Source organism: Drosophila takahashii, chromosome 3R, assembly GCF_030179915.1.
Source record: "Drosophila takahashii strain IR98-3 E-12201 chromosome 3R, DtakHiC1v2, whole genome shotgun sequence".
Classification (NCBI taxonomy): Eukaryota; Metazoa; Arthropoda; class Insecta; order Diptera; family Drosophilidae; genus Drosophila; species Drosophila takahashii.
The window spans coordinates 25,623,376-25,651,370 of NC_091681.1; the positions used below are offsets into that span (position 1 = coordinate 25,623,376).

General features: G+C 42.9%; 7 protein-coding genes and 1 long non-coding RNA gene across 39 annotated transcripts; 7 read left to right on the top strand and 1 right to left on the bottom strand.

The window, feature by feature from the left end:
- Positions 1–125: 125 nt before the first annotated feature.
- Positions 126–27,927, bottom strand: LOC108061785 (modifier of mdg4-like). 24 transcript variants are annotated; one of them, XM_070217695.1, is made up of 6 exons: positions 27,788–27,927; positions 27,268–27,526; positions 27,062–27,201; positions 25,508–26,381; positions 419–494; positions 126–357 (listed from the first exon to the last, which is right to left on the bottom strand). In XM_070217695.1, the coding sequence occupies exons 2-6, from the start codon at positions 27,479–27,481 to the stop codon at positions 141–143; spliced, it is 1,521 nt and encodes a 506-aa protein (XP_070073796.1). In that variant the 5' UTR covers positions 27,482–27,526; positions 27,788–27,927; the 3' UTR covers positions 126–140. The 24 variants fall into 24 exon arrangements, with proteins under 24 accessions (XP_070073796.1, XP_017003655.2, XP_017003653.2 ...); XM_017148164.3 differs by lacking the exons at positions 126–357; positions 419–494 and adding exons at positions 957–981; positions 1,290–1,509; XM_017148160.3 differs by lacking the exons at positions 126–357; positions 419–494 and adding exons at positions 3,326–3,581; positions 4,143–4,258.
- LOC138913614 (uncharacterized) lies at positions 2,637–4,301 on the top strand. Of its 2 annotated transcripts, none has more exons than XR_011419412.1 (3): positions 2,637–2,776; positions 2,837–3,650; positions 4,156–4,301. It is a non-coding gene; the product is annotated as an uncharacterized lncRNA (long non-coding RNA). The 2 variants fall into 2 exon arrangements; XR_011419411.1 differs by lacking the exon at positions 2,637–2,776 and having other exon boundaries at positions 3,111–3,250; positions 3,314–3,650; positions 4,156–4,299.
- Positions 9,615–10,837, top strand: pre-mod(mdg4)-T. Its single transcript, XM_017148178.3, has 4 exons — positions 9,615–9,645; positions 9,758–9,817; positions 9,965–10,120; positions 10,184–10,837. The coding sequence occupies exons 1-4, from the start codon at positions 9,615–9,617 to the stop codon at positions 10,666–10,668; spliced, it is 732 nt and encodes a 243-aa protein (XP_017003667.3). The 3' UTR covers positions 10,669–10,837.
- pre-mod(mdg4)-Z lies at positions 10,879–11,671 on the top strand. The gene is made up of 2 exons (XM_017148174.3): positions 10,879–11,146; positions 11,205–11,671. Exons 1-2 carry the CDS (start codon positions 10,879–10,881, stop codon positions 11,363–11,365), a joined length of 429 nt encoding a protein of 142 aa, XP_017003663.2. The 3' UTR covers positions 11,366–11,671.
- LOC108061789 (uncharacterized) lies at positions 15,222–17,202 on the top strand. 8 transcript variants are annotated; one of them, XR_011419405.1, is made up of 4 exons: positions 15,223–15,475; positions 16,126–16,426; positions 16,685–16,890; positions 17,075–17,202. XR_011419405.1 is itself a non-coding variant. In XM_070217700.1 (3 exons), the coding sequence occupies exons 1-3, from the start codon at positions 16,569–16,571 to the stop codon at positions 17,087–17,089; spliced, it is 276 nt and encodes a 91-aa protein (XP_070073801.1). In that variant the 5' UTR covers positions 16,394–16,568; the 3' UTR covers positions 17,090–17,202. The 8 variants fall into 8 exon arrangements, 5 of the variants coding, with proteins under 5 accessions (XP_070073799.1, XP_017003661.2, XP_017003662.2 ...); XR_011419407.1 differs by lacking the exon at positions 15,223–15,475 and adding an exon at positions 15,950–16,065; XR_011419406.1 differs by lacking the exon at positions 15,223–15,475 and having other exon boundaries at positions 16,073–16,426.
- pre-mod(mdg4)-W lies at positions 17,485–18,016 on the top strand. The gene is made up of 2 exons (XM_017148089.3): positions 17,485–17,506; positions 17,646–18,016. The coding sequence occupies exons 1-2, from the start codon at positions 17,485–17,487 to the stop codon at positions 17,966–17,968; spliced, it is 345 nt and encodes a 114-aa protein (XP_017003578.1). The 3' UTR covers positions 17,969–18,016.
- Positions 18,087–19,015, top strand: pre-mod(mdg4)-V. Its single transcript, XM_017148171.3, has one exon. It carries the CDS (start codon positions 18,145–18,147, stop codon positions 18,607–18,609), a length of 465 nt encoding a protein of 154 aa, XP_017003660.2. The 5' UTR covers positions 18,087–18,144; the 3' UTR covers positions 18,610–19,015.
- pre-mod(mdg4)-U lies at positions 19,079–19,553 on the top strand. Its single transcript, XM_070217701.1, has one exon. The coding sequence runs from the start codon at positions 19,079–19,081 to the stop codon at positions 19,388–19,390; it is 312 nt and encodes a 103-aa protein (XP_070073802.1). The 3' UTR covers positions 19,391–19,553.
- Positions 27,928–27,995: the final 68 nt, after the last annotated feature.

The following is a 27,995-nucleotide window of genomic DNA, read 5'->3' on the forward strand; positions in this document are numbered from 1 at the left end:
GAAGTCTATAAAAATTAAGACTTTTAGACAATCTTATAGCAGTAATAATATAGGATATGATTTAAATGAATTGAATATGAATTGTAGTAGGTAGCTAGGTGGAATTATTTATAAAATGGAATGACGATGGGGATCATTAGCTAATTCCCAGATTCTTTAGTCTTAGGACTTGAAGTCTCTGGTTTTTCCCTAATTTCCGATTTGGGATTGTTGAGTGTGTCGTGATTGTGCTGCTGGTTTTTAATGATTAGTTCTCCGGTCACTGAGCAGGTGATAATTCGAGCAGCGCACCGCATATAGCGATTCCGAGCGCACAGCCAATACGTCTTGGAACCACGGGAATTGTTTCTATAATACCTTAAAAATTTGTAAATTATGTAGGTTTTTGTTTTCTTAACGAGCTTTAAGACAGACTTACTCGTAACCGCCCATCAGGAGTTTCGGTTTTCCCTTGGTGCCCTTGACAATCATTATTCCCCTCTTGCGTATAATATCTGTAAGTAAACGAGCAGTGTTTTGATTAATAAGTATGAGTTCTTAAAATTTTAAGCTAATTTAATATATTATATTTCTTACACGCATTTTGATTATTGATTTTATTTTCTTGTAATTTTTGGTTTATTTCATTTAATATCCATTTAAACTGAATATGGTAAAACAGTGCGCTTAAAATAATAGTTAACAAGTTCCAAAACTCGTTTAGGTTCAAATTGATTATTTAATTTTAAAAAATGCATTTTGATTTATTTAACAGATGGGGTCACAGATGCGAGTGCTTGGCGTATTTCAGTCGGTACACCTCCTGGCCGTTCTTTAGTTTGTGGGTGGTGGCCCTGACCTTGCAGTTGGAGCTTCGGTAGCGGGCACAACGCCAGTTGATGCTGGTTTTCAGCATGCGATCCATTACGAACTCATGCTTATCGATGACCAGCTTACGCCTCTTCTTGCGGGTGCACCTAAAAGTGGCCAAATTAGCAGTATCTGAAAGGGAGAGCATACATAATTAGTAATAGATACAAGATAGACTTAAAACTGCTTTAAGAAATAAAAGTATTTAAATAAACTTAAGCGTTAATTTGTAGTTTATTTTTCGTACATCAGCTTATTCTTAACAAACGAAGGTGGAGATCAAATTATAAAATACTAGATACATTAAAATTAATGTATTATCTAAGGATAATTGTGGAATATTTCGGTAGTTTATATTCAAGTGTACCAATCAAATATTGTAAAATGTTTCCTAGTAGTTCACCATCGCAACTTCTTCAATGGATAGGATCTTCACGTACTGCCTTCCTTGTTGACTTGGTGGTTGATGGTTATGCTTGCTCGTGTGCACAATCTTTCCCTGCAGCGTGTGGACGCGACCATGGCACTTGTCGTGGGTGGTGTACTGAGTGCAGCGCCAGTAGGTCTTGCAATTGATGCACTTCTCGCGGACGTAGGAGAACTTCTGGTGCATCAACAAAACGCGTCCCTTTTGACTTATCACATAGCCAAAGTTTTTATCTAAAATGTAGAATGAATAGATATATGGTTAATATGTTATAACTTAAAGTAGTCCTAAGGGATGGAAAATGAGAGGTTAATACAAAATTAAATGCACTAATTTCACTTGGCCTAACAATACATTTTTTGTCCATTTATTCTGAATGAATGATCAATGTTTCGCTTGTCTCTAACGTACACCTAATTCTAACTATATGCTCCCTAGACGTCGTGAGTGAGGTCATGTAGCTCCTCCTCGTGAAGATCAAAGTTATCGTCGCCGGCGGCCTCCATTTCGCAGTCCATCTTGGTGGACATTTGGTGCGGTTCACGCAGCGTCTGCGCCTTGCTGGAACTGTACTTATTCCGCTTGAGCTCCGCGTGCAAGTGCTCCGCCTTGTTGATGATGAACTTGGGCGGCGTCTCCTTCAGCATGGTGATGCGGGCGGGACACTTGAGCTTCTTGGTGGCCATCGAGCTGCATCGCCACAGGATCTTCTTTTTGTTCTCGCTCATGATCAGAAAGCGAATGCCGTTGGCCATAATTGCGGGGCGACCGCGCAGCGATTGTGTGAAGAAGACCAGCACATCCTCCGGATTGGGCACCTCATCGTTGGCCAGCACAACTGCAAGAAAGCAAGAATGGATTAGTTGTGGTCGAAATTGCAGGAGAATACGAGTATACATTCAATAAATTGGACAATTGTTTAGGTTCCTCAAAGGTAACTTCTTGTCTTTTATTAACATGCTTCGAGACAGTCGCTTAAATTACATATCGAACATGTGCGCCATGCTCGGCGGCAGGCTGCGCACGTTGGACACCACCGGAGTCTTCATCCTAGGACTCCTGCCCGTCACAGCTTTGCCCCTTTGCTTGGCCCGCATATGGCAGTGATCGTGGATTTGCCGGAAATCGTTGCTGTTCGTCTTGCTCATGCAGATCAGCACCGGGCACTTGGTGTGGCGATAGTACCAATGGCAGCGCCAGTAAAGATTCGTGCGGTTTATGTTGTTCCGGAAGAACTTCATGCCGTCCAGCCAAAGTAGTTGACCGCCGCGCTTGGAAACCGAGAACTGGATCTGCGGATTGTTGCCGCGATACTGCCCATGTCCGTAGTCGTATTCTGAAAGCATACCGGATACAAGAGAAGTAATTTAGTAAGGTGTTCTAGTTATAAAATAAAGATAGGTTATTAAACTTGTAAAGGTAGATACTTAGAGGTATTGAAAAACATTTCACTTTGCTTGGCTTTAATACACAAAATTTTACACGCTTATGGACTAGGTGGTAAGAAGTATCTAATCGCAGCTAAAAGTCACGATTTCTTAGCTTGGATTTTATTTCAAGGAGCGGTGGTGGCTCTCGTGGAGCTGGGATTGGGATTGGTATTGGAGGGGCTTCAATCTCCGGCTCCGGAGCATCTCCACCATCCATCTCAGCCTCCGGCTGTTTCGCCTGCGCCTCATCCTCTGCAGACTCTGGTAACTTGGCTTCTCCGCCGTGCAGTGGCTTGATCTCAATGTCATTGCTTTCCGTATGCTGGTGCTGGTGACAAAGCCGCAGGATAAGCGTGGACTCGTCGTGAATGGCGATGGCGGGACAGCGCTCCTTGTAATAGTTTCGGCACTTCCAGTACTGCAAGTGACCGCGCTTCTTGTTGCGGAAGAAGCGGAAGCCATTGATCACCAGCAACTTGCCACCATTCTTCTTGGAGTCCGCAAAGTCGATGTGAAAGGCTGTGGGTTGGAAAAGAAAGTTCTGGTTAGTACGAGAATTAATTGATTGCTAATTAATTAATTATCCTAATTATGGAAAAACATGCAGTTCGCCATCGAGTAGATTTACAGTAAAATGATTTATTCAAAAGTGGCTAGTGAATTGTTTGGACGCTTCGGACAGTGTGCACTTAAATATAATCCTAGGACGAGTCCAAAGAGACGGCCTTCTTCTCCCTTTTTATGAGGACGGGCAAGTTGACGTTGTTGTTGGGAAACTTCCGGCTGTGGTCATGCTCGTAGGTGCACTTGATGATGCGTTCCTGAGAGAATTTGTCCATCGCAGTGACGACGCGGGCTCTGCAAACAGTCACATCCTGTGGAATGGACAAGGGAATTTGTCTTTACTTATCCACTTGAGCTTGGGAATTATCTTTAAAATATGGGTAATAAAATATATATTTTTTAAAATTCTGATTTGCTCTTTAATACTAGGACGAAAGTCGACTTTAAGTTTAAGATCTCTAGTGGAGCCCTGCCTGAATCATTCAATTTTGGTTTTATCATAGTATGCCATGAAGTTTCTGATTTTTTTAATTTAATTCCATGTGAAATTAATTGAATGTTTTTGAAAAATAGTTTTTCTAATTCATTTCGAATTGAATGAATGAATGAATCATTTTTATGAATTTATTGAATTGCCAGATTTTTTTTGTGCTTTCTTTCGAGAACAAAAAGTGGAAAATATTTAACAAGTCAATTTTAATTGCTTAGTAAATAAAATTTAGGCAGATTTAATCACAAAATTATGGTAGAGATTCTCTACCGAAAATTACTTTTAAAATATATTATATTGTTAACCATTTCAATATTTTAAATGTATTCTTCGAATATCACTATATTATTATTTAATCTAGTATACTTTTGTCACAACTTACCTTTCTTGAGCAGATCCAGTATGTTCGAGAGGCAGAGCATCGATTTTTTACAAATTTCTCGTTTTGGAACAGCAGCACGGTCCTTCCTCGCTGTCCAGTGCCAAAAACAGCCAGTTCTGGAAGGATTAAACACATAATTAGTCGTTGTATAGAAAATGCTGTACTTAATTAATGTTTTATATAAATACTTGTGGTTTTATAACTAATCTAGCATTTTAACGAAAGAGTGTATGTTTATTGGTAATTAAAACAAGTAAGTGAGTACGTCTACAAATGGTTGTGCACGCCCGAAATGGCCACATAGGTGGGTTTGTTCTTGTGTGTGATCATGTAAACGTTGCAGTTCATTCGCTTTTTGGCGCAGGCCCAATAGATGTTGTCATCGTAGGTGGCACGCCGTTGATAGCGTTCTCCATCGTAGATCAGAACATCGCCGCCGCTGGTCCGCTCGTACCGGATGCGATCCCAGTCGTCCAGGGTGCGGACGCACTTCTGTTCCGTCGACAGTCCACTGCGAATCTTCTGCCGACCCGCACCCTGAGTCTTGGGCAAGAAACTTTCGTTGCCAAAGTCAGCCAGGATACTCGGATTAACGTCAACCAGACCTGAAATGGAGAGAACAAAAGTTTCGTATGGTTAATAAAAGAACTTGCCAATTTAATAAATTCTAATAGTAAAATAAAATGAAATAAATAAATGAAAATGTATGAAATAATAATAAATGCCAAATACAGATCCAAATTAAAATAACAATGTGATATTTATTAAAAGAAATTAATCAAGAAGCAAGAGTTAACCATTCGCCCCTATAAAATAAAATAATAAATAAATTAAAAGTGATTTGTTTTAAAAAGAAGTTGGAAAGCACTCACCAGAGTTTCCGGAAGTCAATCAGCCATCCTCTTATCTGAAATCTAACCAACTGAAAATCATTCTTTATTGCACAAAACTAGAAATTGAGTTGTTCTTTTTTTTGTTTAATATTCGTTTCTATTTTTACGTAAAAAGCATAGATAATTTCTAAAGCTATCTAGGTGGCCTCATTCAGCCCGCTGAATGCCCTTTTGATCTAAGGATGATTGTGCACACCGCTAACAGCGTAGCGGGATTGTCCATTGGGCAAGATGTGAGTGATGACGCGGGAGCGGCACTGCTTCCGCCACTTGCTGCACTTCCAGTAGACCTTATCCTTGTAGGCGGCGTTGCGCAGGTAACGATGCTCGCCGCAGTGCAGGACACCATTTCCGGCCGCCGTGCGCACGTAGTGCACATCCTCCATGGTTTTGGCCAAACGGACGCGCTTCATCATTGGGTGTTGATCGGACTTGACATGCGGCACAGTTATCACATCGAAGGTCACTGGAAAGCCAAACGAAAAAACAGGCAGAATTAGTTAAAAGTCATGCAAACCAAAATTTCAATTATTTTTACAAATATTTCTTAACTTTAAAATTAATTGCTTATGTACACGGGACAAAAAGTTTATTTTAAATTCGCATATAAGTAGTTATGGCTAGATTTTGAGTCTCTATATTCACTGCAGATTGTGCAGATCCTCGATGCTTAAGTTTAGGGTCCGCAGTTCCAGCGTGAGATCCTCGTCGGGCTCATCCTTAGCAAAGGCTGTTTTCCCCGGCTTGTTGCGCGACTTTCCCACGACAGTGGTCACCGAAAGCCGCTTCTTGCGCTCCGTGTTGAGACAGGTGTGATGACACGATTCCAGCACAATCTTGTGCACTCCTTCAACTACGTTGGTCACCACGCGAGCATTGCATTTTGTGCTGCCCTGGAAGGGAAAACAATGGTTGATTTATGTCTAAGCCTGTCTTTAAAACTTTTAACTTTCATGTCCTTGGTAGCTTTTTTATAAGACTCACCTTTTTGGAGCATATCCAGTAGGTCTTCAGGTTGCTGCGACGGTTTCTCACGTAGTTGTGGCCATTGAAAGCCAGCAGCTTGCAACCGCGTTGTCCCCGAATGAATGTGAGCAGACTGTGCTTGATGGCTCCCTTCATGTCGTCCAGATCGGGAAAAACTGTAAGATAGCAAATTGTCAATTAGTTGGGTTTTAAGCTAAATATACAATGACCAGTTGGATAGTATGAATACCATAAAATACAGTTTCGATTTTTCACATTTATATTCTATAATAAATAGGCAATAAATTGATTCTATACATTGGACAGCCAGAGTTGGCTGGTTTTCTATGGCTGTTTAGTAGGGCGGATGATTGTGTTGGCCGCACTTGATGGTCACATCGTGATCTTGCACGGTGACTACCCGGGCCTTGCATTTGTGGGCCCCTGCCCGGGCGCAGGACCAATATGTTTTCGATCCCGTCGACTTGTTTCGCGTGAAGGTGAACTCTCCTATCTTCAATTTGCGACTCCCTCGAAAGCCGGTGATGTACGAGTAGTACGCGACGGTATCTGTGAATGGAAAGTGATAGATTTGAATTAGTTTAAACTGAACGAGATAAAGCTCACATTTCTTAAGCTAGAAGAGAAGGCAACGAGACGCAGGGGAAACCATAAACTTAGCTAACATGAATTTTATTGAGTCAGACGAAAGACGAGGTGATGCTATATGATACAATTGAGCTTAAGACTAGAGTGCTAGGTCGCTGTTGCCGCCGTCGACGTGGCTGGGGTCTCCAGGGGATCCTGTCTACGGTCCGCCCGGGCCGCTGCCTCCGCTTCCGCCCGCTGACGCTTCAAGGACCCATACTTTCGGGCCTTCGTTATGACCTCGTGGTTGTGTTCGCTGTTCAGGATGGTCAGGGTGTCCAGTTTGGTTTTGAGCCGCGCACGACACCGCAAAACGGCGAACTAAAAGGAAAATTATAATAAATACTTATACTGATCTAGCTTTAGTTATTTCTAGGGACCGTTACTATAGTTATTTTTTGATTATTATTTAAATTAATTTGGAATCTATTTGGTTATCTAGTACATTATCTTTAAAATTCAACAATTAATGTATGGGTATATGCCAATAATGAGAAATATTAGATTTTGTAATGGTTCAATCAAACTCAAATAAGTAGGCTTTAATTCTATATAATTCAAACATCAGGATAATTCATCTTATTAAATTTAAACGGTTTACTTTGGTAACAACTGACTTTGGACTGTGTCAGAAACAACTTTCAGTTTAAACATTCTAAAAACCTTTTCTACATTAAAATGGAATGTTAAATTAGTTAAATATTTGGCAGATAAAAAGATAATGTGGTGCTGATATACGCTAGCGAATCCTCAGAATCTTAATAAGAATTATTAGATTTTGTTATGATTGAATTAAACTCAGATAAGTAGGCTCTAATTTCACCTATCAGGATACTTCATCTTATATTTTAATGGCTAAATTAATGAAATATTTGACAGAAAGAAAAAAAGATATTACAGAGCTGATATACATGAAACTACACTCATAAAAATTAATTTCTAAATTTTATAAATCTCGCCATTAAATCAGCCTACCTTTGAAAATATAAAAAAAAAATTTTTTTTTTAGAAAATTTGCCGTTGAATATAGAAAACCTTTTTAAATGAAGAAAATTCAAGAAAGAATTTTTTAGATTTGAAGGAAATTCTTCGATTTTGTTTATGAGTGTATGCACATAAATTAAATTAAATACTTATAAATTGTGGATCAATTAGTTTATCTTTTGAATAACCCTTGGGAATCTTCAGTATCTTAAGGGTAATACTCGGACTCCTAGAGACAGATTCTTCGCACATCTTATGAATCAATATTTTCCCGGTCCCTGGGCAATCCACTCACCTGGCTGCAGCGCCAGTAGGTCACGTCGTCCCTGCAGATGTGCCGATTGAAGGTGTGCTGCTTGAGCATGATCTGCTTGGTGCCGTACTTGCTGACGATGAAGAAGGGCGAGTTGCTGTTGACCACGCCGGCGGCGGAGGCGGAGGCCAGCTGCATGGTGGCCTCGCCCACATCCACGCTGACCTGGTAGTCGAATTTGGCTAAAACGAAGGCAGATACGCAGGTGGTTAGTGCTGGGGTGTTGATGGGATTGCGGTTCAGGATTAGAGAAGACAGAATAAAACACTGGGGATTGCTTTCATGGTTTTGCGGTATATTGTACATTTCGGCCTATGACTACATACACATCCTACATCCTACATCCTACTGGCACTGCCCACAGTGCTGGGCGTGGTCGTGGTGCCTGGTGAGCCTGGGCCGCCGACTCAGCTCCACGAGGACGAAGAAGGCCGGGCAGTTCCTGGTGGGGCAATGGAAGTAGGTGCGGTACTGCATGGCGCGGGTTTTCTTGTACGATTTCCCGCCGACCGTGAGGAATTCACCCTGGGCGGTGCGCTTCAAACGGACGCCCTTGCTCTGGTCTTTCCTTGCTGGAGGAGATGAAGGATGGTTTTGATTGATGGGTGAGATGGTAGGTGATACAGCGAACTTAATCCAACTATTTTTACATGCAACTAAATTGTCTACAAAGAGTCGTTCTTTTTCGTAATCTTTCTCTTTAATAGGTCGGATAAAAGGCATCCTTGGGCATCAGTTTGGCCGGCACATTGGCGCCCAGGAAGCGCGGCGGATGGTTGTGGGCATTCTTCCCGAGCTTGATGCCTCCATCGAACTTGGTGATGGCCCTTGCGGAGCACTTGTTCTCATTTAGCCGCTTTCCGTTGCCATCGGAACAGATCCAGTTGACCGTCGCCCGGAAACTGGCCTCCTTCTTGTACATATAGCCATTGAATACCAGGTTGAAGCCCTGTTTCTGGTTCCGCAGGAAGAAGTACTCGTGCTTATCGATCCACAGGCCCCGCGGAATCTCCCCGATGAACTGACCTGCAATGGAGGAGGGGATTTTCTTTATAACCCGGACATTTTGACACTCGAATATCTAGAGAACCCAGAGAAAAACACATGGAAAGTTGGGGGTGCTGAGTAAACCATTTATTGCAGGCAATTCCCGATACAGTCTACTATTTATAGCCGCTTATTTATATCGATGGTGGGAGGTTTTATCTTTCGGTGTTATAAGACTATTTTACTATTGGGTTTACGTACTTCGCAGGGCCAAAAAAGTTTGTTTGGCTGCCAGGTAAACACTCACCTGGTGTTAAAAACCACATTTCACTTTCATTTTTCGATTTGGCCAGGTTCAGAGAACCTGCTTACATCTTCATAAAAACACTGAAACATTTGGTTTTAAAAGTAAATCCTTTTTGCCACCTTTTTTGGAGGGATTCCTTTTTGAGACACCAACAACAACAAAGATGCCACTTCGCTGCACACACACACAGGCACAACCGCAGGGGGCACACACATACACACTCGCGGTATGTTCGCAGGATATTTCACGGATTTCTCAGCACTCACTTGCATTGCCATTCTTTTATTTATGCACATTTAAACAATTGCACTTTCCTAACCGACGGACAAACAAATTGTTTGCGGCGAAAAAGTAAGAGCACAACTACAACAAAGATGGCGTGCCAACAGCAGAACAAAAAGTGCTGTTAACGAGATTTATCGACTGTTAAGGGACGGTGCAACAAACGGTCACACGCAAATGTTAGGAGGGTGTCCTGGCTAACGATTGTCCGATAAATCGAACATCGATTCTAAAGTACAGTGCTCTTCTTCTTTAAACCGTGTTTTTTGCATTAAAGTTTCTTATTTTACTATTAGTAATTTTTTCCCCTGCTTTGTAAACCAATAAAATAAACAAGAACCAGCAAAAGACCTCCTCAGTTGTTTTATTTTCGTTTTTCGCCCGAATGGCCCCATCTCGCCCAAATGTTCTAACCTGTTGCGTTTGCTTCTCCAATCGACAGGCGCCACATCCGCATCTGCAACCAAACGAAAACGCGGCAGGCCGAAAACGAAGGTCGAGGATCTCACGCCCAAGCCGAAGCTCCTGGACAAGCTGCACGCGGCGACCCTGAACGAGGAGGCCAGCGAGCCGGCGGTCTACGCCTCCACCACCAAGGGTGAGTCCTGGCCAGAGTCCTAATCCTGAATAGCCAAACTAATTCCATGCTCCCCCCACGCAGGCGGTGTCAAGCTAATCTTCAATGGCCACCTCTTCAAGTTCTCGTTCCGCAAGAACGACTACTCGGTGTTCCAGTGCTGCTACCGGGAGCACGGCGAGACCTGCAAGGTGCGGGTGGTGTGCGACCAGAAGAGGGTCTTCCCCTACGACGGCGAGCACGTCCACTTCATGCAGGCCAGCGACAAGAGCTGCCTGCCCTCGCAGTTCATGCCTGGCGAATCGGGGGCCATTTCCACGATGTCCAGCAGCAAGGACACCAAGGTGGAGCTGCTGATCAAGAACACCACAAAGCTGGAGGAATCCGGGGAATCCAGGGAGGACGAGGATTTCGAGGAGTTTGAGATTCAGGAGATCGACGAGATCGAGCTGGACGAACCGTTGGCTGAAAAGGAACCGCCCGCCAAGGACGAGGAAGTGGACCCCAATGATTTCCGTGAAAAGATCAAGCGACGCCTCCAGAAGGCTCTGCAGAGCAAGAAGAAGTGATGCTGAAGATGCCTTAAAGCTCCAAACAAGCAGAAGTTACCCTGAATATGCCTTAGCGCTGCACATTTTACTTTCTATATCCATTTGGGTTCTAAACACCCCCACTAAGTACTAAATAATTAAGTTTTTCGTAATAAAACGACGTCAATAAATCAGATCTTAAAGTAAAGCATTCAACTAGTTCGTAAGCTCTAACTCTGTAATACTTAAATGTTCTCAAAATATGTTAGCCTGTTGAATAACCTACCTCTTTCGTGTTTTTCAGTGACCCAACACGTCCGCAACTGTGGTCCGCAGATGTTCCTGATCAGCCGCAAGGGCGGCACCCTGCTGACCATCAACAATTTCGTCTATCGTTCTAATCTCAAATTCTTCGGCAAGAGCAATAATATTCTGTACTGGGAGTGCGTGCAGAACCGATCGGTCAAGTGCCGCAGCCGCTTGAAGACCATCGGAGATGATCTCTATGTAACCAATGGTTTGTAGTGCAAAGCAAAGTAGTAAAACCAAATAATGATTTTTATTCGCAACCACAGATGTGCACAACCACATGGGCGACAACAAGCGCATCGAGGCGGCCAAGGCGGCTGGTATGCTGATCCACAAAAAGCTAAGTTCTCTCACAGCCGCCGACAAAATCCAGGGATCCTGGAAAGGGGAGACCGAGGTCAATCTAGACCAGCTGCCCAAGATGTAACCGCCTATAAGACATTCCCACCCACGCGTCCGAGTTCTTTTAGGGCTAAGCTAATGTATTCTAGTATTCATCTTGCAAAGTATCTTTCTGATTTAGACTGAGTGTCCCGCGCCTAGATAGGATGGGTAAGTAGCCTGCTCATCTGGGATCTCACAGTACCCTTTAATTGTAATTGGCAAATGTCCCGGGTCATATTATTTATTCTGTTCTCATCGCTTAGACGCTTTTGGCCACGGCACTGACTTAAGCAATGGCTTGTGTTACGTACAAATATGAACTTGTAATAAAATCAGATGAACATTTAAACGAGTTGCAATGCTTATATGATCTCGGCCCTAGGCTTACAAGTATTTTCCCTAGTTAAATCTCTAAGTTGACAATATTTTTAGAATTATTCTTCCGCAATCGCTTTCTAAAAGGTTACAGTTTATTTTGTGCACTAAGAATAGCAATATTTTTAAGTTATTTTCGCATACTTTTACAAAGTTTTACAAATCAATCAACGAAAATATTTTCTGTGTTCTATTTTTCGTGGGTGCTATTTATGGTATTCTTATAGTTCAGTTAAATTTAATTTATTTTTAATAAGAATATCTGATTTTTGCAAGAAAAAGTATTTTTTGGTATGCTATTACTTGTATTCTTCTAAAAGTGTTTTCAAATTTATATTTAGTTCGACATTTTCGAGTTTTTTTGTAATTACGTGTTGCTTGTTAAAGTGCATTTATTATTAAGAGCTCTAAAAGTTGGAATAATCTGAGATCGCATCCCGTGGATTTAAAATCTCTTAACTTCAACTTGAGATTGGTAAACGAAATATTAGTCCGTAGGAATCCAAGGCATCTTGAGGCTGTCCAGCTTGGTCCTGACATTTTTGTGGTTGTGCGAGGAGCAAGTGCTTCGGTATTTCACCTCGGAGCCCACCATAAAGGTCGAAGCGCGAGCTTTGCAGCCCTTATGATGGTACATGCATCTCCAAGATCCTATTAGGTTATCCCTTCCCAGAATTCGATGGACGATAAAATGTTCATTGGCTATGATTAGCTTGGGTCGCCGATGGGCAGCCAGATTGAACTCCGCGGGCCCGTCGTATTGCAGGCCCTTTCTTGAGTAACGACGACGGACTGAAAGAAATTAAAAAATCTCAAATCAGAAAAGGATATAAATGTACTTAAATCATTTTAAAACTAGCCTTAATGGTTAAAACAGTCTACACGATTTTTCTATTATCATTTATTTCGTTTCTTCTTCTGTTTAGAGCTTAAACCTATCAGGACTTATACAACGTTGCACTTAGCTTAAATTCAGGTGGTTCGATCTGCAGTATGTAGTCTTTGGACTATTGTAAACTTACCCGGAAATGTAAATATTTTTGATTTGTGATGCTATTGGATGTTCTTTACAGGTATTCAAATCATATCGCACCAGTTATTATAGTTATAACTAATTAATTTAAATTGTGTCTTTTCGCGTGGCTTAGTAAAGAATATTGCTTGAAAACCTTCAGATGATGGCTAACAATGGTCCGAAGACTACACAAAAGGTTATCAAATCGCTCACCGTAGCTTAGGTACTCTACATCGACATTAGTTCAAAGAATAATTCAAAGCCACACAAATTGGTGCGTCCACAGGGGCTAGTACTCCTTGCTGATGAAGACCGCTCCGTGGGCCTGGTGCTGCTGCATCAGCGCCATCATCTGCGGCGTCTGCACGTGGGGCAGGGAGAGGGGCATCGCCAGTGACATGGAGACGGGAACGGGAACAGGTACCGTCACCGGCATGGCCAAATGGGTGGGCGCCGTGGCGTAAGTTGGCGTGGGAATTGGCGCCACCTGGCTCATCATCTCCACCGAGGTGACCACCGGATTGGGGTTGGTTGTTGGATTTTTAACCGCAGGCACGGCGCCATTGGCCTTCGCCTGGCAGTAAAGCTGGCACAGCGGCAGCAGTTCCTTGTGCCGTCTCTTGATATGGCTGAGAAAGTTCCCCGTCGACTTGGTGGTGCCCGAGATCAGTCCGTAGCAGGTGGTGCAGGTGGCCTGGATGGCGCCCGGCGTCTTCTGATTCGGCTGGATGTTCTTGTAGAACTTACCGTCCAGAATCTTGGGCAGGGTAAAGGGTTTCCGGAACGATTCGTCGTCGCTCAGGTAGGTGACCGCCAAGGCGGCCACGGCAGCATCCGTGGGCAGGGCCGTTGGCGTGGGCGAAGGCTCCATTTTGATCTCAACTGCAAGATTATAAAAATCACACATTAGTAGGGATTTAAGAGGGTTTCTAAAGCTAAACTAGTTGCAAAACGAACACGCATAACTACAAATTGTATACACATATAGTTTAATTTATTTAGATTAAGCTAGGTCTGTAGTCTATCGAGTAAATTAGATGGGCTAGCTGCCTACTGCAGCTCCGGAAACTCGTCCAGCAAGTCAGCGGTGAGATCCATTGAGTTGACCTCCGGGCCGTGGGTGTGCGGAGCGCCGGCGATGCGCAGGGTGACGTCTTGGATCTTGGAGGTCACCAGGGTGGCCCGGCAGCTGTGCTTCACGTACCGCGAGCACCGCCAGAAGACGTTCTTCAGGCTCTGGCGATTCACAACGTACCGATAGCCCTCGAAGACCAGCATCACCCGGCCGCGCTGCGTGGTGGTGTACTGGATGCTGGCGCTGGTGGTTTTATCCTCGAAGAGCGCCTTCAGGGACTGGATGACACCTGGAACGGGAGATGTGGGACATTAGTTCGGGGTTATTTTGTGGAGTTCCGGCTGCGGTAACTAGCTACGGCACAAGAGGTGGGAGGAGAAGTTCTCTGTTAAAGGCATTTATTTTCAGTTTACAAACGCAACAAACAATTTAAACTACTGCCCGGGCTTGACCACCATGACCTTCAGCGTGGACAGCTTGTGGTCGATGAACTCCTGGACGGCGGACGAGGTAAGCTGCTCGCCGCGCAGGGCAAACACTTGGCACACATGGGCTGTAAGGATAGGAGATATAAAGCGGTGAGAACTAAGTCTTTGGGATGGGGAAGAGACGCTGTTATGTACTTATGACGTCCTGCAGCAGATCCTTGTCCGCATCCTCCTTGCACTGGGCGATGTGGGCCAGCTTCTCCTTGCCAATCACCAGATCCATCACCCGGAACGTATAGATGGCCGGCATGGGGATGTAGGCCTTGGCAAGAGCCGCCTTGGACACAAAGACGCGACAGCCGTCGAACAGGGGAATCGCATCCGCATCTCGTGTGGGTTTCTCCACCTCATCTGTTGCTGGTTTCTTGTTATTCTCCACAGGCTTTGGAGCTTCGGTGTCCTCTTTCGGGGCTCCTGGAATGGCACATTGTGGCAGAAAACCATTAATACACTTTGCTGCAGAGAGCCATCAAAAAACATAAACAAAATAAAACACAGCTCATGCGGTTCGTAAATGGAGGACTTTATTTCTGTTAAATTATTAAGCAATCGCCTACACTTGAAGCACAATTCAGCCGGGCGGGTTTTTATAACAGTTTGTTTTATTATTTATCACTTTCATTGCTTAATTTCACTAAATATATCACAAATTATTTATCTCTGAACGCCCACGAGTCTCGGAAAGTAAAACCAAAAAAAAAAGACATGAAATGGCAGAACCAGGGTTGCACTGGAGGTACAGTGCGGCTACGGCCAAGCGGAATTTAAGTTGCTAGTAGTAATGTAATGTATTTTATGAGAAATGTTTATGTTTTGTTGTATTTATGTTATGTAGATAGTCAAAGTTTAAACAATATATACTGAAATTATTTTAAAGGTTTTTAAAATTAAGTTACATATTTTTTCCCGCCAATTACCACTGTACTCTTGCTCCTGCAGCCCTGGATTCCTTCGCTCGATCCGGCAACTCTGCCTAAGTGTCGCCACAGTTGTGAAAAAAAAATGCAAGTGATTTGGGCAAATTGTTGCTAAATTGTTAAACAAAACGCGCAATTAAAGTGCTAAATCGCCTGGAGAAAGTGCAGTGTGATGGTGGAAAACCCACGGTGAAAGAAAAGCCCGCCACCCAAAGAAAAGCGCTCGAGTGTCGCGTGATGAAGACGAAAAAAACCATCGACGCCATCTCAGATTTCAATAAAAGTATTTGCAAAATATTGTGTACAATTGTTAAAACCAAGAATGCGCGATTGCAATGCGAAAGCAATGCCGCGCAATGTTAATAAAGTATGGAAACTATAGCGGAGCCGGCATATATTATTTGGCGGATCATCTTGGGCTGTCCTGCTGTCAGAGCCATCTTCTAATCAATACCCGTTCCTCCCACTCCGATTTGTGTCTTGCAGAAGAGTTCGAGGAAGACTTCAAGGTGCATCTGCCGCTCCTGGTGGCCAGGAAGAGGAAGTCGACCGGCGGCTGCCGCAAGCAGAACTTTGACCACCTGGCGGTGAGCTTCACGAGGAGCAATCGGGGCAACAACCTGCTGACCATCGACGGGAAGCCCTTCACCCTCAATCGCCGCATCAAGGATGTCTGCTACTGGGAGTGCGTCAAGCTGCGCTGCAAGTACATCAAGTGCTCCGCCCGCGTGGTGACCAAGTCGAATCGGATCTCGGCCCTGCGCGGGCTCCACAACCATCCATAAGCTACAAACTACCTACCTGTGCCATCTCATTAGTCCAATAAAGGTGTTTCCGTTGACCAAATAGCCGTCTTGCGCCGTTGTAGTTTCTGTAGTCTCCTTTAGCGCATCCCCGGAGGCCTTCTCACTAATCTCTCCTTCTTCTTTGCAGCCTGCTACCAACTGGTGTCCAATCGCCGGGGCGGCAAGAGCCTGATCTTCCAGGGGCACATGTACACCGTAGAGCGCAAGTACCGGAACAGCATCAACTGGGTGTGTTCCAAGAACAGCAACAGTGCCATCCGCTGCCCGGCGAGGTGCGTCACCAATCCGGAAAGCAGCAGCGACATCAAGCTGAGCGACCGGCACCACAACCATCCGGCGCACTCCTTCAAGCTGCACAAGCGCAGTCGCAAGCGTTCCAGCAGGCGCTCTAGAAGTTAACTTTACCTCCAGTTTGGGATCTATCAATTGTTAGTTTAAGCTAAATAGTCTTAATACATGTCCTTTTCATTAACGCATTGTTACATTTTGGTGAAAGGGAATCTGTAATCATTTGTGCATCTAACTTTATTGTCTGTTAATCATAACCCCAGGTGTTATGGTAGTTTTAAGATGGTTCATTCAGTTCACAAGGCACCATATCTGCACAATAACCCACACACTAAAGGTAGTTTTAAGCCTTAATATTATCTTTTATATGTGACTTACTTATGGCTATTTCTTAACAGGTCCCCAGCATCGTGGTGTTTATAGACAGAACGGATTTACGATCATCGATGGCTACCGCTTCGTGGTCGGCACTACAAATCTGCGGCGCACCTACTTGAAGTGCGCAAACTTCCGCAGCCGTTGCCGCGCCCGCGCAATTGTAAATAGGGAGACGAACAAGGTGCGGATGCGGCACGAGGGCCACAACCACAGCCGCAAAGATGTGGTGAGCGGACGTAACTTTAAGAAGTAGCAGGTACCAAGCTGTCTTAAGGAATAAACAAACGGTTTCCGTTGAAAAAAGTTCGCCTGCTTTTCACTACTCCAAAAATGCCATTCTGCTCGTACATCTTTACATTTAAATTGAATACTCAAATCATTAACTAATGAAGATATTTAATCTTTTGCAGATAACTCGAAGCTAGCGCAGTATGTGCGCTCCAATAGGGGTACCGATCTGGTTTACCACGAGGGAAATACCTATACGCCCAATGAAAAGTTGAGGGAGGGCCAGAAGAGTCGCGACTGGAAGTGCTCCATGTATCACAAGGCCAAGTGCCGGGCGCGCCTGGTTACCCGAATCACCAGGGGCGGGGATATTATCCACGTAACCAGCAACCGGCACACGCATCCCACAATGTACACCACGCAGAAAATGGACACACGCGTGGAGGACCGAAAACTTAGCCTCGAGAGGAATCCACTCTGCATTAACACACGGTCGATTAAAATGTAGAGCAAGTAATCAGACATAATCTCTGATTCGACCAATTTGATCATATCTTAGGTAAAATGGCGGAACTAAAGGTCATATCAAAAAATGCCCAAAGAATATTACAAGTGTAGTTTATTAAAAATTTCTATAAAACAAAAAAAAACATCTTTATAATTTTCTCTTATGTTTAAGCTTAAGAAATATATTTTTTTGTAAACCAACTTTGACTGATGATATTACTAATCTAAATACTCTTTTTTTTACAGTTTGCCTTTCGAAACTGAAGCATCTTCCAGTAGATTCAATATACGATAAGGACGGCAACTGTTTGGACTTTTTCCCCAACATTCGAATCGTTCGGACTCAACAAAAGAAGGTTCAGCTACTGTACAAAAAATATCCCTTTACCAAAAGCAACAATCACGGAGACACCATATACTGGCACTGCCGGAGCCGTCGACATGGAAGAAGTCCATGCAAAGCTCGATTTATGTCGATTAAGCTCAAGAACGGGCGGTACAAGGTTTTCCTGTCCCAGCCGGAGCACAACCATCCGCCTACGAAGCGTCGCTTTATGATGAACTATTAGATTTTAAGCTGAGCGAAATATAAACGCGCCATGACTTGGCAAACAGCATTACACGGCCTCTGAATCTGTAGATGTAGTGAATAATTCAGCAATTGACACTTTACTAATCCCGATTTGTACCTTCTCCGTTCGCAGAAAGCAGCGTGGCAATCTACTCGGCAACATCCCGGGGAAGAATGCAACTGATCTACGGCGGTCAGCCGTTCATCTTCGAGAAAACTCTGAAACTTTCTTCGGGGGAGGAGAAGCGCTTCTGGCGATGCAACCAATGGTGGAACCAGAAGTGCCGCTCCCGTGTCTTCACCATCAACGATGTCGTCTGTCCGCTTAACCGATTCCACACGCACGAGGAGATTGTGCGGCGCAAGAAGCGAGTGCGTCGCGTGCCGCCGGTGGAGACAATTGCCAAGGTGGTCACCACAACAGCCAGGCAACAGCAGCAGCAGCAGCAGACCCATCAGCAGCAAGAAATTCAGCTGACCAGCGATGCCATGTTGACCAATGCTGGAGCAATCCTCGAGGACGAATCTCCCGCCACGATTGATGTCAGTGAGCTGGGAATGCACCTGAAGTACGAGGAAATCGTGGCGGATGTCACGGGCATTGTGGGAGCCACGCGAGTGGTCAGCCGTCGGAAGTGAATTCCGTCTTTTCACGAGAATGGCTCGATTTTTTCAAAGGGAAAAATCGCAGGGTCAGATTTTACTATATAGAAAATTCGAAGCATTCTAACTATAATTTTTAAACTTGCCACTTCGGAAACTAAGAGCTAGATACTTTTGTTGAATTTAAAAAAGGCTTATTACGACTATTAACCCATATGAAATATTTAAATTTAAATTTAAGAATATTTTAATATTATTTTCCAAGGTTTCACCTTCTTTTATGTGTCGAACGTTGTCAGACATTTCTTTCTTTTTTCCCTTCTCTTAAAAAGTCTACTTATTTAACGCCCTTAAACGGACAAGCTAAGTTAGCGATTATGATTCAGATTATAAACACTTAAATATATGTAAATGTAATAAATGTAAGCCCTAAACAGTGCAATTGAATCGATGTAGCATCTACGAATCTTCTCCAGTTCCAGTTTGAGTACTCTGCCCACCTAAAATGCGTTTTACTAACCAACCGGGTCACAAATCTCTTCTTTTTCCAGGTGACGCCCCTCAGTTTTACTTCACCAAGGGCCAGCGTGAGTCCATCAAGCTAAACTACGACGGCCATAGCTACGTGAAGTTCATGGAGAACGGTCGCGGAACCAAATGGATATGTGCCACACGGTCCACCACCAAATGCCGGGCTCGCATTCGAACCACGAAAAACAATCGCCTGGAGGTCCTGCATGCCCCCCACAACCACGATCTTCCGCCGACGAAAAAGGATCGAGGAAGGCTTCGTCAGAGGATGAAATCCAGGAAGTAACTGAGAGTGTAACTGACAACAGATCCAACTTTGAACTAATGTTGGTTTTTTAATGATTAAAGATGTTTAAGACATTTACATTTTAGTTCATTTAATCTTCGTAATGCAAAAGAATGATCTTATCAGTTTTATCGTTTATAATATTAGCAATTATTTGAAGTCACATTTTCTGGACGGTTTTATCATAGAATTAAACATATTTTTTAATTTTTCCCTGAATTGTTGTATTACAGATTTACAGTTTTGGAATGACATTAATTTTTAGTTAAAATTTAAGGCCAAATATTTGCCTTCGTTTTTTTTAAATTTAATTTTTAATCAATGCCATGATAAAAATAAAAATTCCAGTTAAGACTGTTTGAGCTTTTGGTAGCCATTAACATGCCATGTTATTAAACGAGGTTTATCTCATAAAGTCTATTAATAGCTATAAACTAGTAGCATGTTTCGGAATCCGATTCCAAGAATCTAATTGATATTTATAAATTCCTCTTTGATAAGATCAGAGGGTGAAGAGTCGTCTGCTTTCGGTGGAGCATGTATTGTATCGAAACATTTAGCGCACATCCACTCACCTCCCGTGCAAGTGATGCAAAAAGTTCTGACCCGTGTCAAGTTCTCTTTGTGGGCTTTTAGGCAACTGACACAATCTCCACCGTGTTTATTTCTGACCACAACAAGATTATGTTGATTCCAGGAGGTCCTAGCGATATTTTCAACACAGTCCAACATACGCTTTGATTGCTTTTTCGCCGGTCCCCTTGTCTTTTTATCATTATTTGCACTACGCAGCGATTGCGCTTTCCTGACAAAAATCTTTGGACGTAAACTACTTGTAAGTTTCCTGAAATCTGCAAGAAAAGAACACAAGGATATATTTTTTACACATTATAGAATTTGCGGGAATGGTGATCCAAAAATTAAATAATTTAACAATTTCAGTTACTTGAAAAATGTTGAGTTGTTTATTTACTTAATACATAGTTGTCAATATTGCAAATGAACATTGAAAATACAAAGTTTACGATACAAACAGAAATTAAAGACACTACATTATAAACCATCTACTCTGAAATTATAAAAAGCAAATATTATTTTAAAAAATGTTTCTCAATTCCTTGAGGAGTGCAGTTCCTGGAAGCAGGGTTCGCACATCCAGTTGCTGCCTGGACATGTGTCGCACAGTGTGCTTATCCTGATCAAACCTGCAACGTTTTTCTTTAGACAATTCACACATTTTCCCTTCAAGCGAGGCAATCCCACATTCACAAAGTTATGGTGATTGGATGAGGTGCGGATAATGTTATCCGGGTTCTTCAAGTTTATTCTACGCACGGGGTCCACACTAACCATTTCTTCTGCTGCCAAACGGACTGTGGATGCAAGTTTAACAACTCGGTTCTGCCGCACCTTTTGAGTAGGTTTTATTATTCGTAATCCTTTAGCACCTGCAAAAACGGAGGAGAATAAAAAAAATATATTAGTTTGGAAATATATATGAGATCGTTATTTATATATCTGCAACTAGTTTAAATAAACAGATTCCATGGTTGCTTTATAACTATTTTATTCAATTTCACAACTATGATTCCGTGGGTCCTAGGAAATTTGTACAGCCTTTGCTTATAAATTTATCTGCAATAAAGAAGAATATTTCCAATATTTATAAGCCTTATACGAAATTGGATAAACAGGGAATGGAATGTTGCAGTTTAAAAGCATTATAATTAAAATAAATTAGAATACTTACAGTTTAATTATCCTTTTTGTCTGGGCGAGATTCCCAATCAATTACTCTGGGTACAAATGTCTTTAGCCTTTCGGGTGGCTTATGATTGTGGAAGCCTCGGATTGATTTTATTGATTTAATGTGGGTGGTTAGACCTGAGGTGCAGTGCAACTTTTTGTACATGGAGCAACGCCAGAAGGCCAAACACTTCTCGGGATTCCTAGTGTGGCAGGTGAAGGTGAATCCCTCGTGGACCAGTCTTCCTCGATCATCGTAGGTGAGGACTGAAATTGAAATAATGAGTTAGTAAATGAACTATGGAAGTAAACTTACTTTTCGAAACTTGAGCTGAAAATACATCACAACGGAGACCGATAACGTTAATGAGTTCAAATCTTTATTTCAGTTGATCATTTGAAAGGAATAGTAGTATTTTGTTTATGGAAAATATAAACCGAAAAAGATCCTTCGTAGGTAACAATGTAAATTATTGGAAAAACTAAAATGTAAGGCTTACAGCTATATTCACAATCTTATTTACTGTACTTCACTTTAAATTCTCTTCATTTGATATCTAAATCATAATAATACCTTTTTACAAGTCAAAATGCACATAGGTCAATTGTATGTACTTTCAATCCCTGTTACTTAGTAACTACATTGCACTGCAGAGACCACAGCTACTCGTGCATTAGCATCATGGAGGCGTGCATCAGTTCGTGATCCGCCAGCTGCAATGCGACCGCATCGGTGGTCAACTGGTGGTCCTCGTCGAACTCCTCCGCCTTCGTCTCTTGGAGCTGCTGCTGTGTGAAGCTGTGTGTCCTGGAGATCTTTCTCCCCGTACTGATCGATGCCATTTTATTCCGCATAATGATCTTGTCAATCTTCTCCGTGTGCGGCTGATGGTTATGAGGCCCACCCGTTATGCTCTTCAGACGACCGTTCTCCAGGACACAGCGAGATCGACAGCGCATTTCGTGCAACTTTTTTGAGTAATTGTGACAGCGCCAGTACTGTTTGTTGCTCTTCCGACTGTGGCAGTTGTACATGTAGCCATTTAGCACCAGACACGGCGTCGCCCAGGGACTCTCTATGAAGACTAGCTTGTTGCCACCTGTAAAATAAAAGTTATTGTATAATTAGTTAGTAGTCTATATTTGGGTTACAATTGCTTATAATGATGGAGTGTAGTCCTTTCCGAAATGAGCTCCATTCCTTGTTTTGGTCTCAGTTTATTAGGGGGTAAGTACGAATTACGTTTACAGAAGTCAGAAAAGTGGCTTAATCTAAGTTCGAGTGGGTGGGCCGATTTGTATGGCTAACCATTTAAAATATTTGGAAAATTAGAAAACTACTAGTTAGCTAGTGTTTAATAAAAATAATCATTAATTTAAATAAATTATGATAAAATATTTACAAATATTATCATTGACATAAACATACAAATTTAAAACGGACTAATTTTTTGTTTAAATGAAATTAGACCCAATAAAATATTAGATCTACCTAAGTACAACATAATACAATTTTTATAGCTTCCTAGAAAAATTTGCATATAGCTTCGGATTTTTTGCATCCAATTTGGTTGTCAAAGAAATCGGCCCATCCCGAAGTTCGAGCCTAATACGATCTTAGGTGCTAGTTGATATCATCTAGAGGGGCTTGGTCTTCAGCAGGGATCGGCGTTTGGCCTCCTCCGCCTGCCACCTGGCCTCCCGTTCCCGGTCCCGCTGCTGTGCCCGATTCTCCTCCGCCTCGGCCTGCAGTTCCTCCTCCTCCTCGGCGGCGTCGACCAGGGCCTGCATCTCGATCTCGGTGGCCTCGGCGGCGGGCAGGAAGAGCTTGCAGTCCTTGCCGTCCTTGGCGGTCACAATGATATTGCTGCTGCCCAGATACTGTGAGATCTTCGGATTGGAGGTGCAGATCTCGATGTACTCATCCAGTTCCTGCTCCACCTTATAGAGCTGCCGCTGGCCAATTCGCGACGAGTGCGACTCGTGGTTGTGCTGACGCCGGGCGTCGATGAATTGACCTTCGCGGGTGATGACCACCGCCTTGCAGCGCAGCTTGAGGACATCCGCACATCGCCAGGTGGTCTGTCCATTGGCCTGGGTGAGCTTCTTGTTGTAGATGTAGTTCCGGTACACCAGCTGGGCGTTCTTCTTCTGGCTGCGGATGAAACTGATCTCCGCATCTGCAAGTGGCCCGAAGATAACCGAAAACAAAGGGGTGACAAGAAGGCGGGGAAGTTGGTTTAGTGGCCGCAATATTATTTCTAATTTATAATACCTAATCTAGTTAATATGTATGGCTTAAGCGCTAGGCTAGAATCGGCGAAATAAAACAACATTTAGTTTAGACTTTGGCTTCAAGCAGTTTATTGGCAGACAGCTAACCGTGGGACCCATGAATATGATCCTATAATACTTACAGAATCCCGGAACGTATAATTTTACAACTTACGGTAGCATTTTCATGCGAATTTACATCGCTTGGGTTTCAAATAGGAATTATCACAAAACACAAGGGTGGAAAACAATTAGCACTGAACACACCAAGGCTTCGGCCCATTTTTCACCCCTTCACTTGAATTTCTCAATTAACACCATCACACACTTTTGCACAGGCAGGAAATAACTAATTTGTGAATTGAAAAACATTGTAATTCACATGAGATAAATCAAAAAACAAAACAAATTCAGCTTGGTTTTCGGAATAATTCCGAACGGCGTTGCCACTCTTTTGGAATTTCAGGGCTGCATTTGCAATTAGGGCTACCAGAAAGTGGCAACGCCGTCAAAGTAATGACATGAAAAACAGCCGTTCCAGGTTTAATGAAATTTTAAATTCTTTGCGGATAATTCTTTATTATTCTCTTTTAAAATACAAACGATAATTGTGGTATTAAATCTACGAACTTACGACCATGTTCAACATAAACAAACGCAACGCACATTACCGTTTAACGACAAACTTAACCTTTATGCAAAAGAAGCTTGAATAATTAGATTAATAAAAGGTATTCTATTTAAAACATTCGGCGCAGAACTTCAGATATTTTCATAGTTGACCTTTAAATTAAATAAATCTCTTAAAATCAGACATTCACCAATAAATAAAATCACATACTAAAACGGTGCAATACATTTTACAATAAAAGAATACTAATAAGTAAACTCAATTATTCTAGAATTATACAAATTTAACGAGCAGGACATTAAACTCAATCTACATTCAAAAAACTTGCACTTTCGATACCTCGTATACATACAAAACTACTCTTCTTGAGCCTAGATCTCACTTCAATCAAAAAGTTGACAAAACCCCTACGAAATTAAATATTCCTACAAAACTTGGTTCTTGCAATTATCGGTCATTCATTTGTATACAAAGATTTTTTAGTTTACGCTTCACTCGGAATAACATTAATTCTTTAACTTCATTTGAAGACTAGGATATTTAAAATCATTTTTACAAATTCCACCGAACAAAACAAATCGTTAAGATCCCTGCACAAAAAAAAATCCAAACATATTATTTTGGGACTAAACTTGAGAAAAAGAAAACAATTCCCTTTGGTAATGGAATACACAGATGTACACCTTCTTTTAAAGTAAGTTACTTTTAAGACTCGGCAATAAATGCCGTTGCAAGAATTGAATCAGCAAGCTTTTACGTTGCTTCAACAAGTCTAGACAACATCTTGGTGAACGAGATGGAGATTTTTAAAACCAAACCAAATCCAATCATCAACAGAGAATTATTATTTAAACAATAATGCGCAAGTTCAAATAATAACGCTCTGGTGAAGTAAGACTTCTACCTCAGTTTTGCCCAAGGAATTATAAAATACCTGCAATTTAACAAAAATATACAGAGAAATATTTCTACGGCTACTGGTATTACCTTAATTAGTTGCAGATCTTCGGGAGAGTCCAGGTTGCAGCTCTACCATCATTTTGGGCTTGGCAGCTTTTTGAAATTTCAACACTCTACTCACCTTTTAACCAAATTTATAAAAAACCGCGTGATCCTGCCGTCGTAGCATTAATTAATTAATATGCATCAGACAGCCGATCTGCCAGGTGTTCTTTAGCGTTTTGAAATAGAACACAGGCTTACTTAACTAGTTATTAACTATGGCCCAGTAAAGTAAAGCTTAAATTTGTTTTAAAACATATTTAAACGCACTTTACCAGATTTTAAAAGAGCAAGACCTTCGCTGGCAAAGTAGATAAGTTTAGAAAACATACATCAAATGTACACCTCAATAAAGGTACAAAATGGAAATTGCTAACATCTTGCAAGCGAAAATCTAGACCTTTTCTAAATACTACTTATAACTAATGACCGTTGGCCATATTTACTGGGGGAATTCAACCAACCTTGAGCCTCTGTGTTGCCCTGATCCGCGCTGGTGTCGACAAACGAGGAGTCACTGTAGTTCTGCGACTGTTGCTTGACCACCGCCTTGGACGTGGTGGCCGTCACTCCGCCGCCGCTTGTATTTGCCGCCGTCTGGTTGCCCGCATCCTCGTTCTCCGTGAAGTAGCTGTCGTCGTAGCGCATGTCTCCGTAGGCATCGTCCTCCACATAGGTGCCCTCGCCCTCGGCGGCATCACCGTGGTCCTCAGAGTAGTCAGGTTCCGATTTCGTGGGCAATTCCATGGGGAGATCAATATACTCGGCTTCCTCCTGCTGCGGCTGGTGGCGGACCTGCTGCGTCTGCTGGTGGAGCTTACTTTCGGCCGCCGAGACCACAGCGGTTTGCACGGTGATCTGTTGCGGCACCAGTTGGGTGGTTGTCGTGGTTCCAGTTTCAGTGGCCGAATCGAGGGGGTCCATTACATTGGCGGAGGCGCTTGTCTTGGAGCGCTTCACGCCGCTACTCGAGGAGGAGGCGGTGGTCAGGGAGGATCGCTGGGCGGAGCGTTTGTTTGTCGACACCAGCGTCGCCGTCGTCGTGGTTCCCGTCTGCAGCTGCTGCTGCGTCTGGATCTGCTGCGCCGCCTGCTGTTGTTGCGGCTGCTGCTGTTGTACAATGGTGGCTTGGGGTGCGGCCGTGGTCTGGATGACGATCTGGGTGGTGCCCTGCTTGTCGTCGCCCAGTCCGTCGTCCACGGTCTCGATCTTGTAGCGGGCGGAAGCTCGCGGCTGCTGGCGCTGAACCCGCTGAGCCGGTAACTGCTGTTGTTGTTGTACATGAGGTGCTGCTGGCGGCGGGCTGGGCTCCTGCGGTGGCTGCGGCGCAGGATCGTTCTGGAAAAGGGATGATTTAAAATTAAATTAATAGGATTTCACTATAGAGAAAGTAAGATGTGCACCAGAAATTATTTCTTTAAAAATTCCAACCAAAAAAAAAAATCTATCTAAATCTGAATGTCTTCTATTCTATCAGTTAAATATAATAGGCTAAATAAAAAAAAAATAAACTAAACAGTTTCCTTGGCTAATATTTTTTATCTTTAAGAAAAATAGGTACTTTAATTTTTAACGAAAATATTTAAAAATCATTTCCCTGCTACAAGTAGAATGATTATATTACAGTTACTAAAATAAAATCGTCAAAAGCTTGTTTCCAACTGCAAGTTTTATGGTTGTTTTTTTTTTAATCTCCGGTACAAATGAATGTTTATGCTTTGGCACCGAATTCGCTGCGAAACAAAAACAACCACCCAGTTGGTCGTTGCTATAAAGGCGAGAGCGAGACAACACACACGCACCCTATAGTTGTCCCTGTCTGGCACGCGTGCCTTTTGGCATTTGGTTTGCGAGAAATTTCTCGGTACAGTCAAACCATGCTCTTATACAGACGCTGGCGTGTGTGTATTGGGCGCGCAAACGGCGATGCTTTCGTTATTGTTGTTTTTGCCACTGTCCCCCTCCCTCCCCACACCGATTTGATATACCCACTATATTAAGTGTACATATATACTCACATCCGTTAGCCCCTTGATTTGCAGCGATTCCGCAGTGCTAATAAACGCGGGCAGGGCGTCCTGCTTCACGTTGACCTCGCCGCAGTACATGAATTGTATGAGGTCCTTCAGCGCCGAATGGCTTACGTTGTTCAGGAATACTGGATAATACGGGGAAATACGATTATCAAATGGGCACCTCAAAAAAAGCAGAGGCCAAAACTCACCGATAGCGTGGGTGTTCGACGGCATCTGGGTGAACATCTTGCGGAAGAAGGGCGAGCAGACGGACAACACCAGGCGGTGGGCCTTCACAATATGCCCCTCGGCCGCCAGGGAGACGTCCACCAGGTCGCCGCGACATAGCGACTCGTGGAAGCCAGCCGACAAATTCGTATTAAAGTTGTTCCAGCACAAGCTGAACTGCTCGTCGTCCGCCATCTTGGACGAAAATCAATACTTTTCTGTATCTATGCGTTTGCTGGCCTGCAGGCGGAAAAAGTGCATTGCACGGTTATTAGTCAATGTTTTAACTGACCAACTGGCCAAAACATTGTTTACAGCCAGAAGCGAGTGCCGAAAAAAGGTAACAGCACACACAAAAAAATGCAACGCAGCCAAAAAGCAGGGAAATTCACGCGTCTGTACTTGCATGTGTGTGTGTGTGTGTCTGTGCGAAATAAGTGCCTTTTTACACTGATCGACCGCAAAATTTTGTAAACTTTTAAAAGCAATGCAGTTACTCACCTCTTTTTTAAATATTTCTCATTAAAAATAACTATTAAAAGCCAAAGTTAAACTTATATTTTATTCTCGCGCGGACTACGCGCAGAACGCGTCCGATTTGTTCAGCGAAAATTTGAGATGTGCAAACGACTGGATCTGAGGGACCACGTACTTATCGATAAAACTGGCTTGGAAAAAATACCGAGCAAAATATACCAGAAATGTCAAA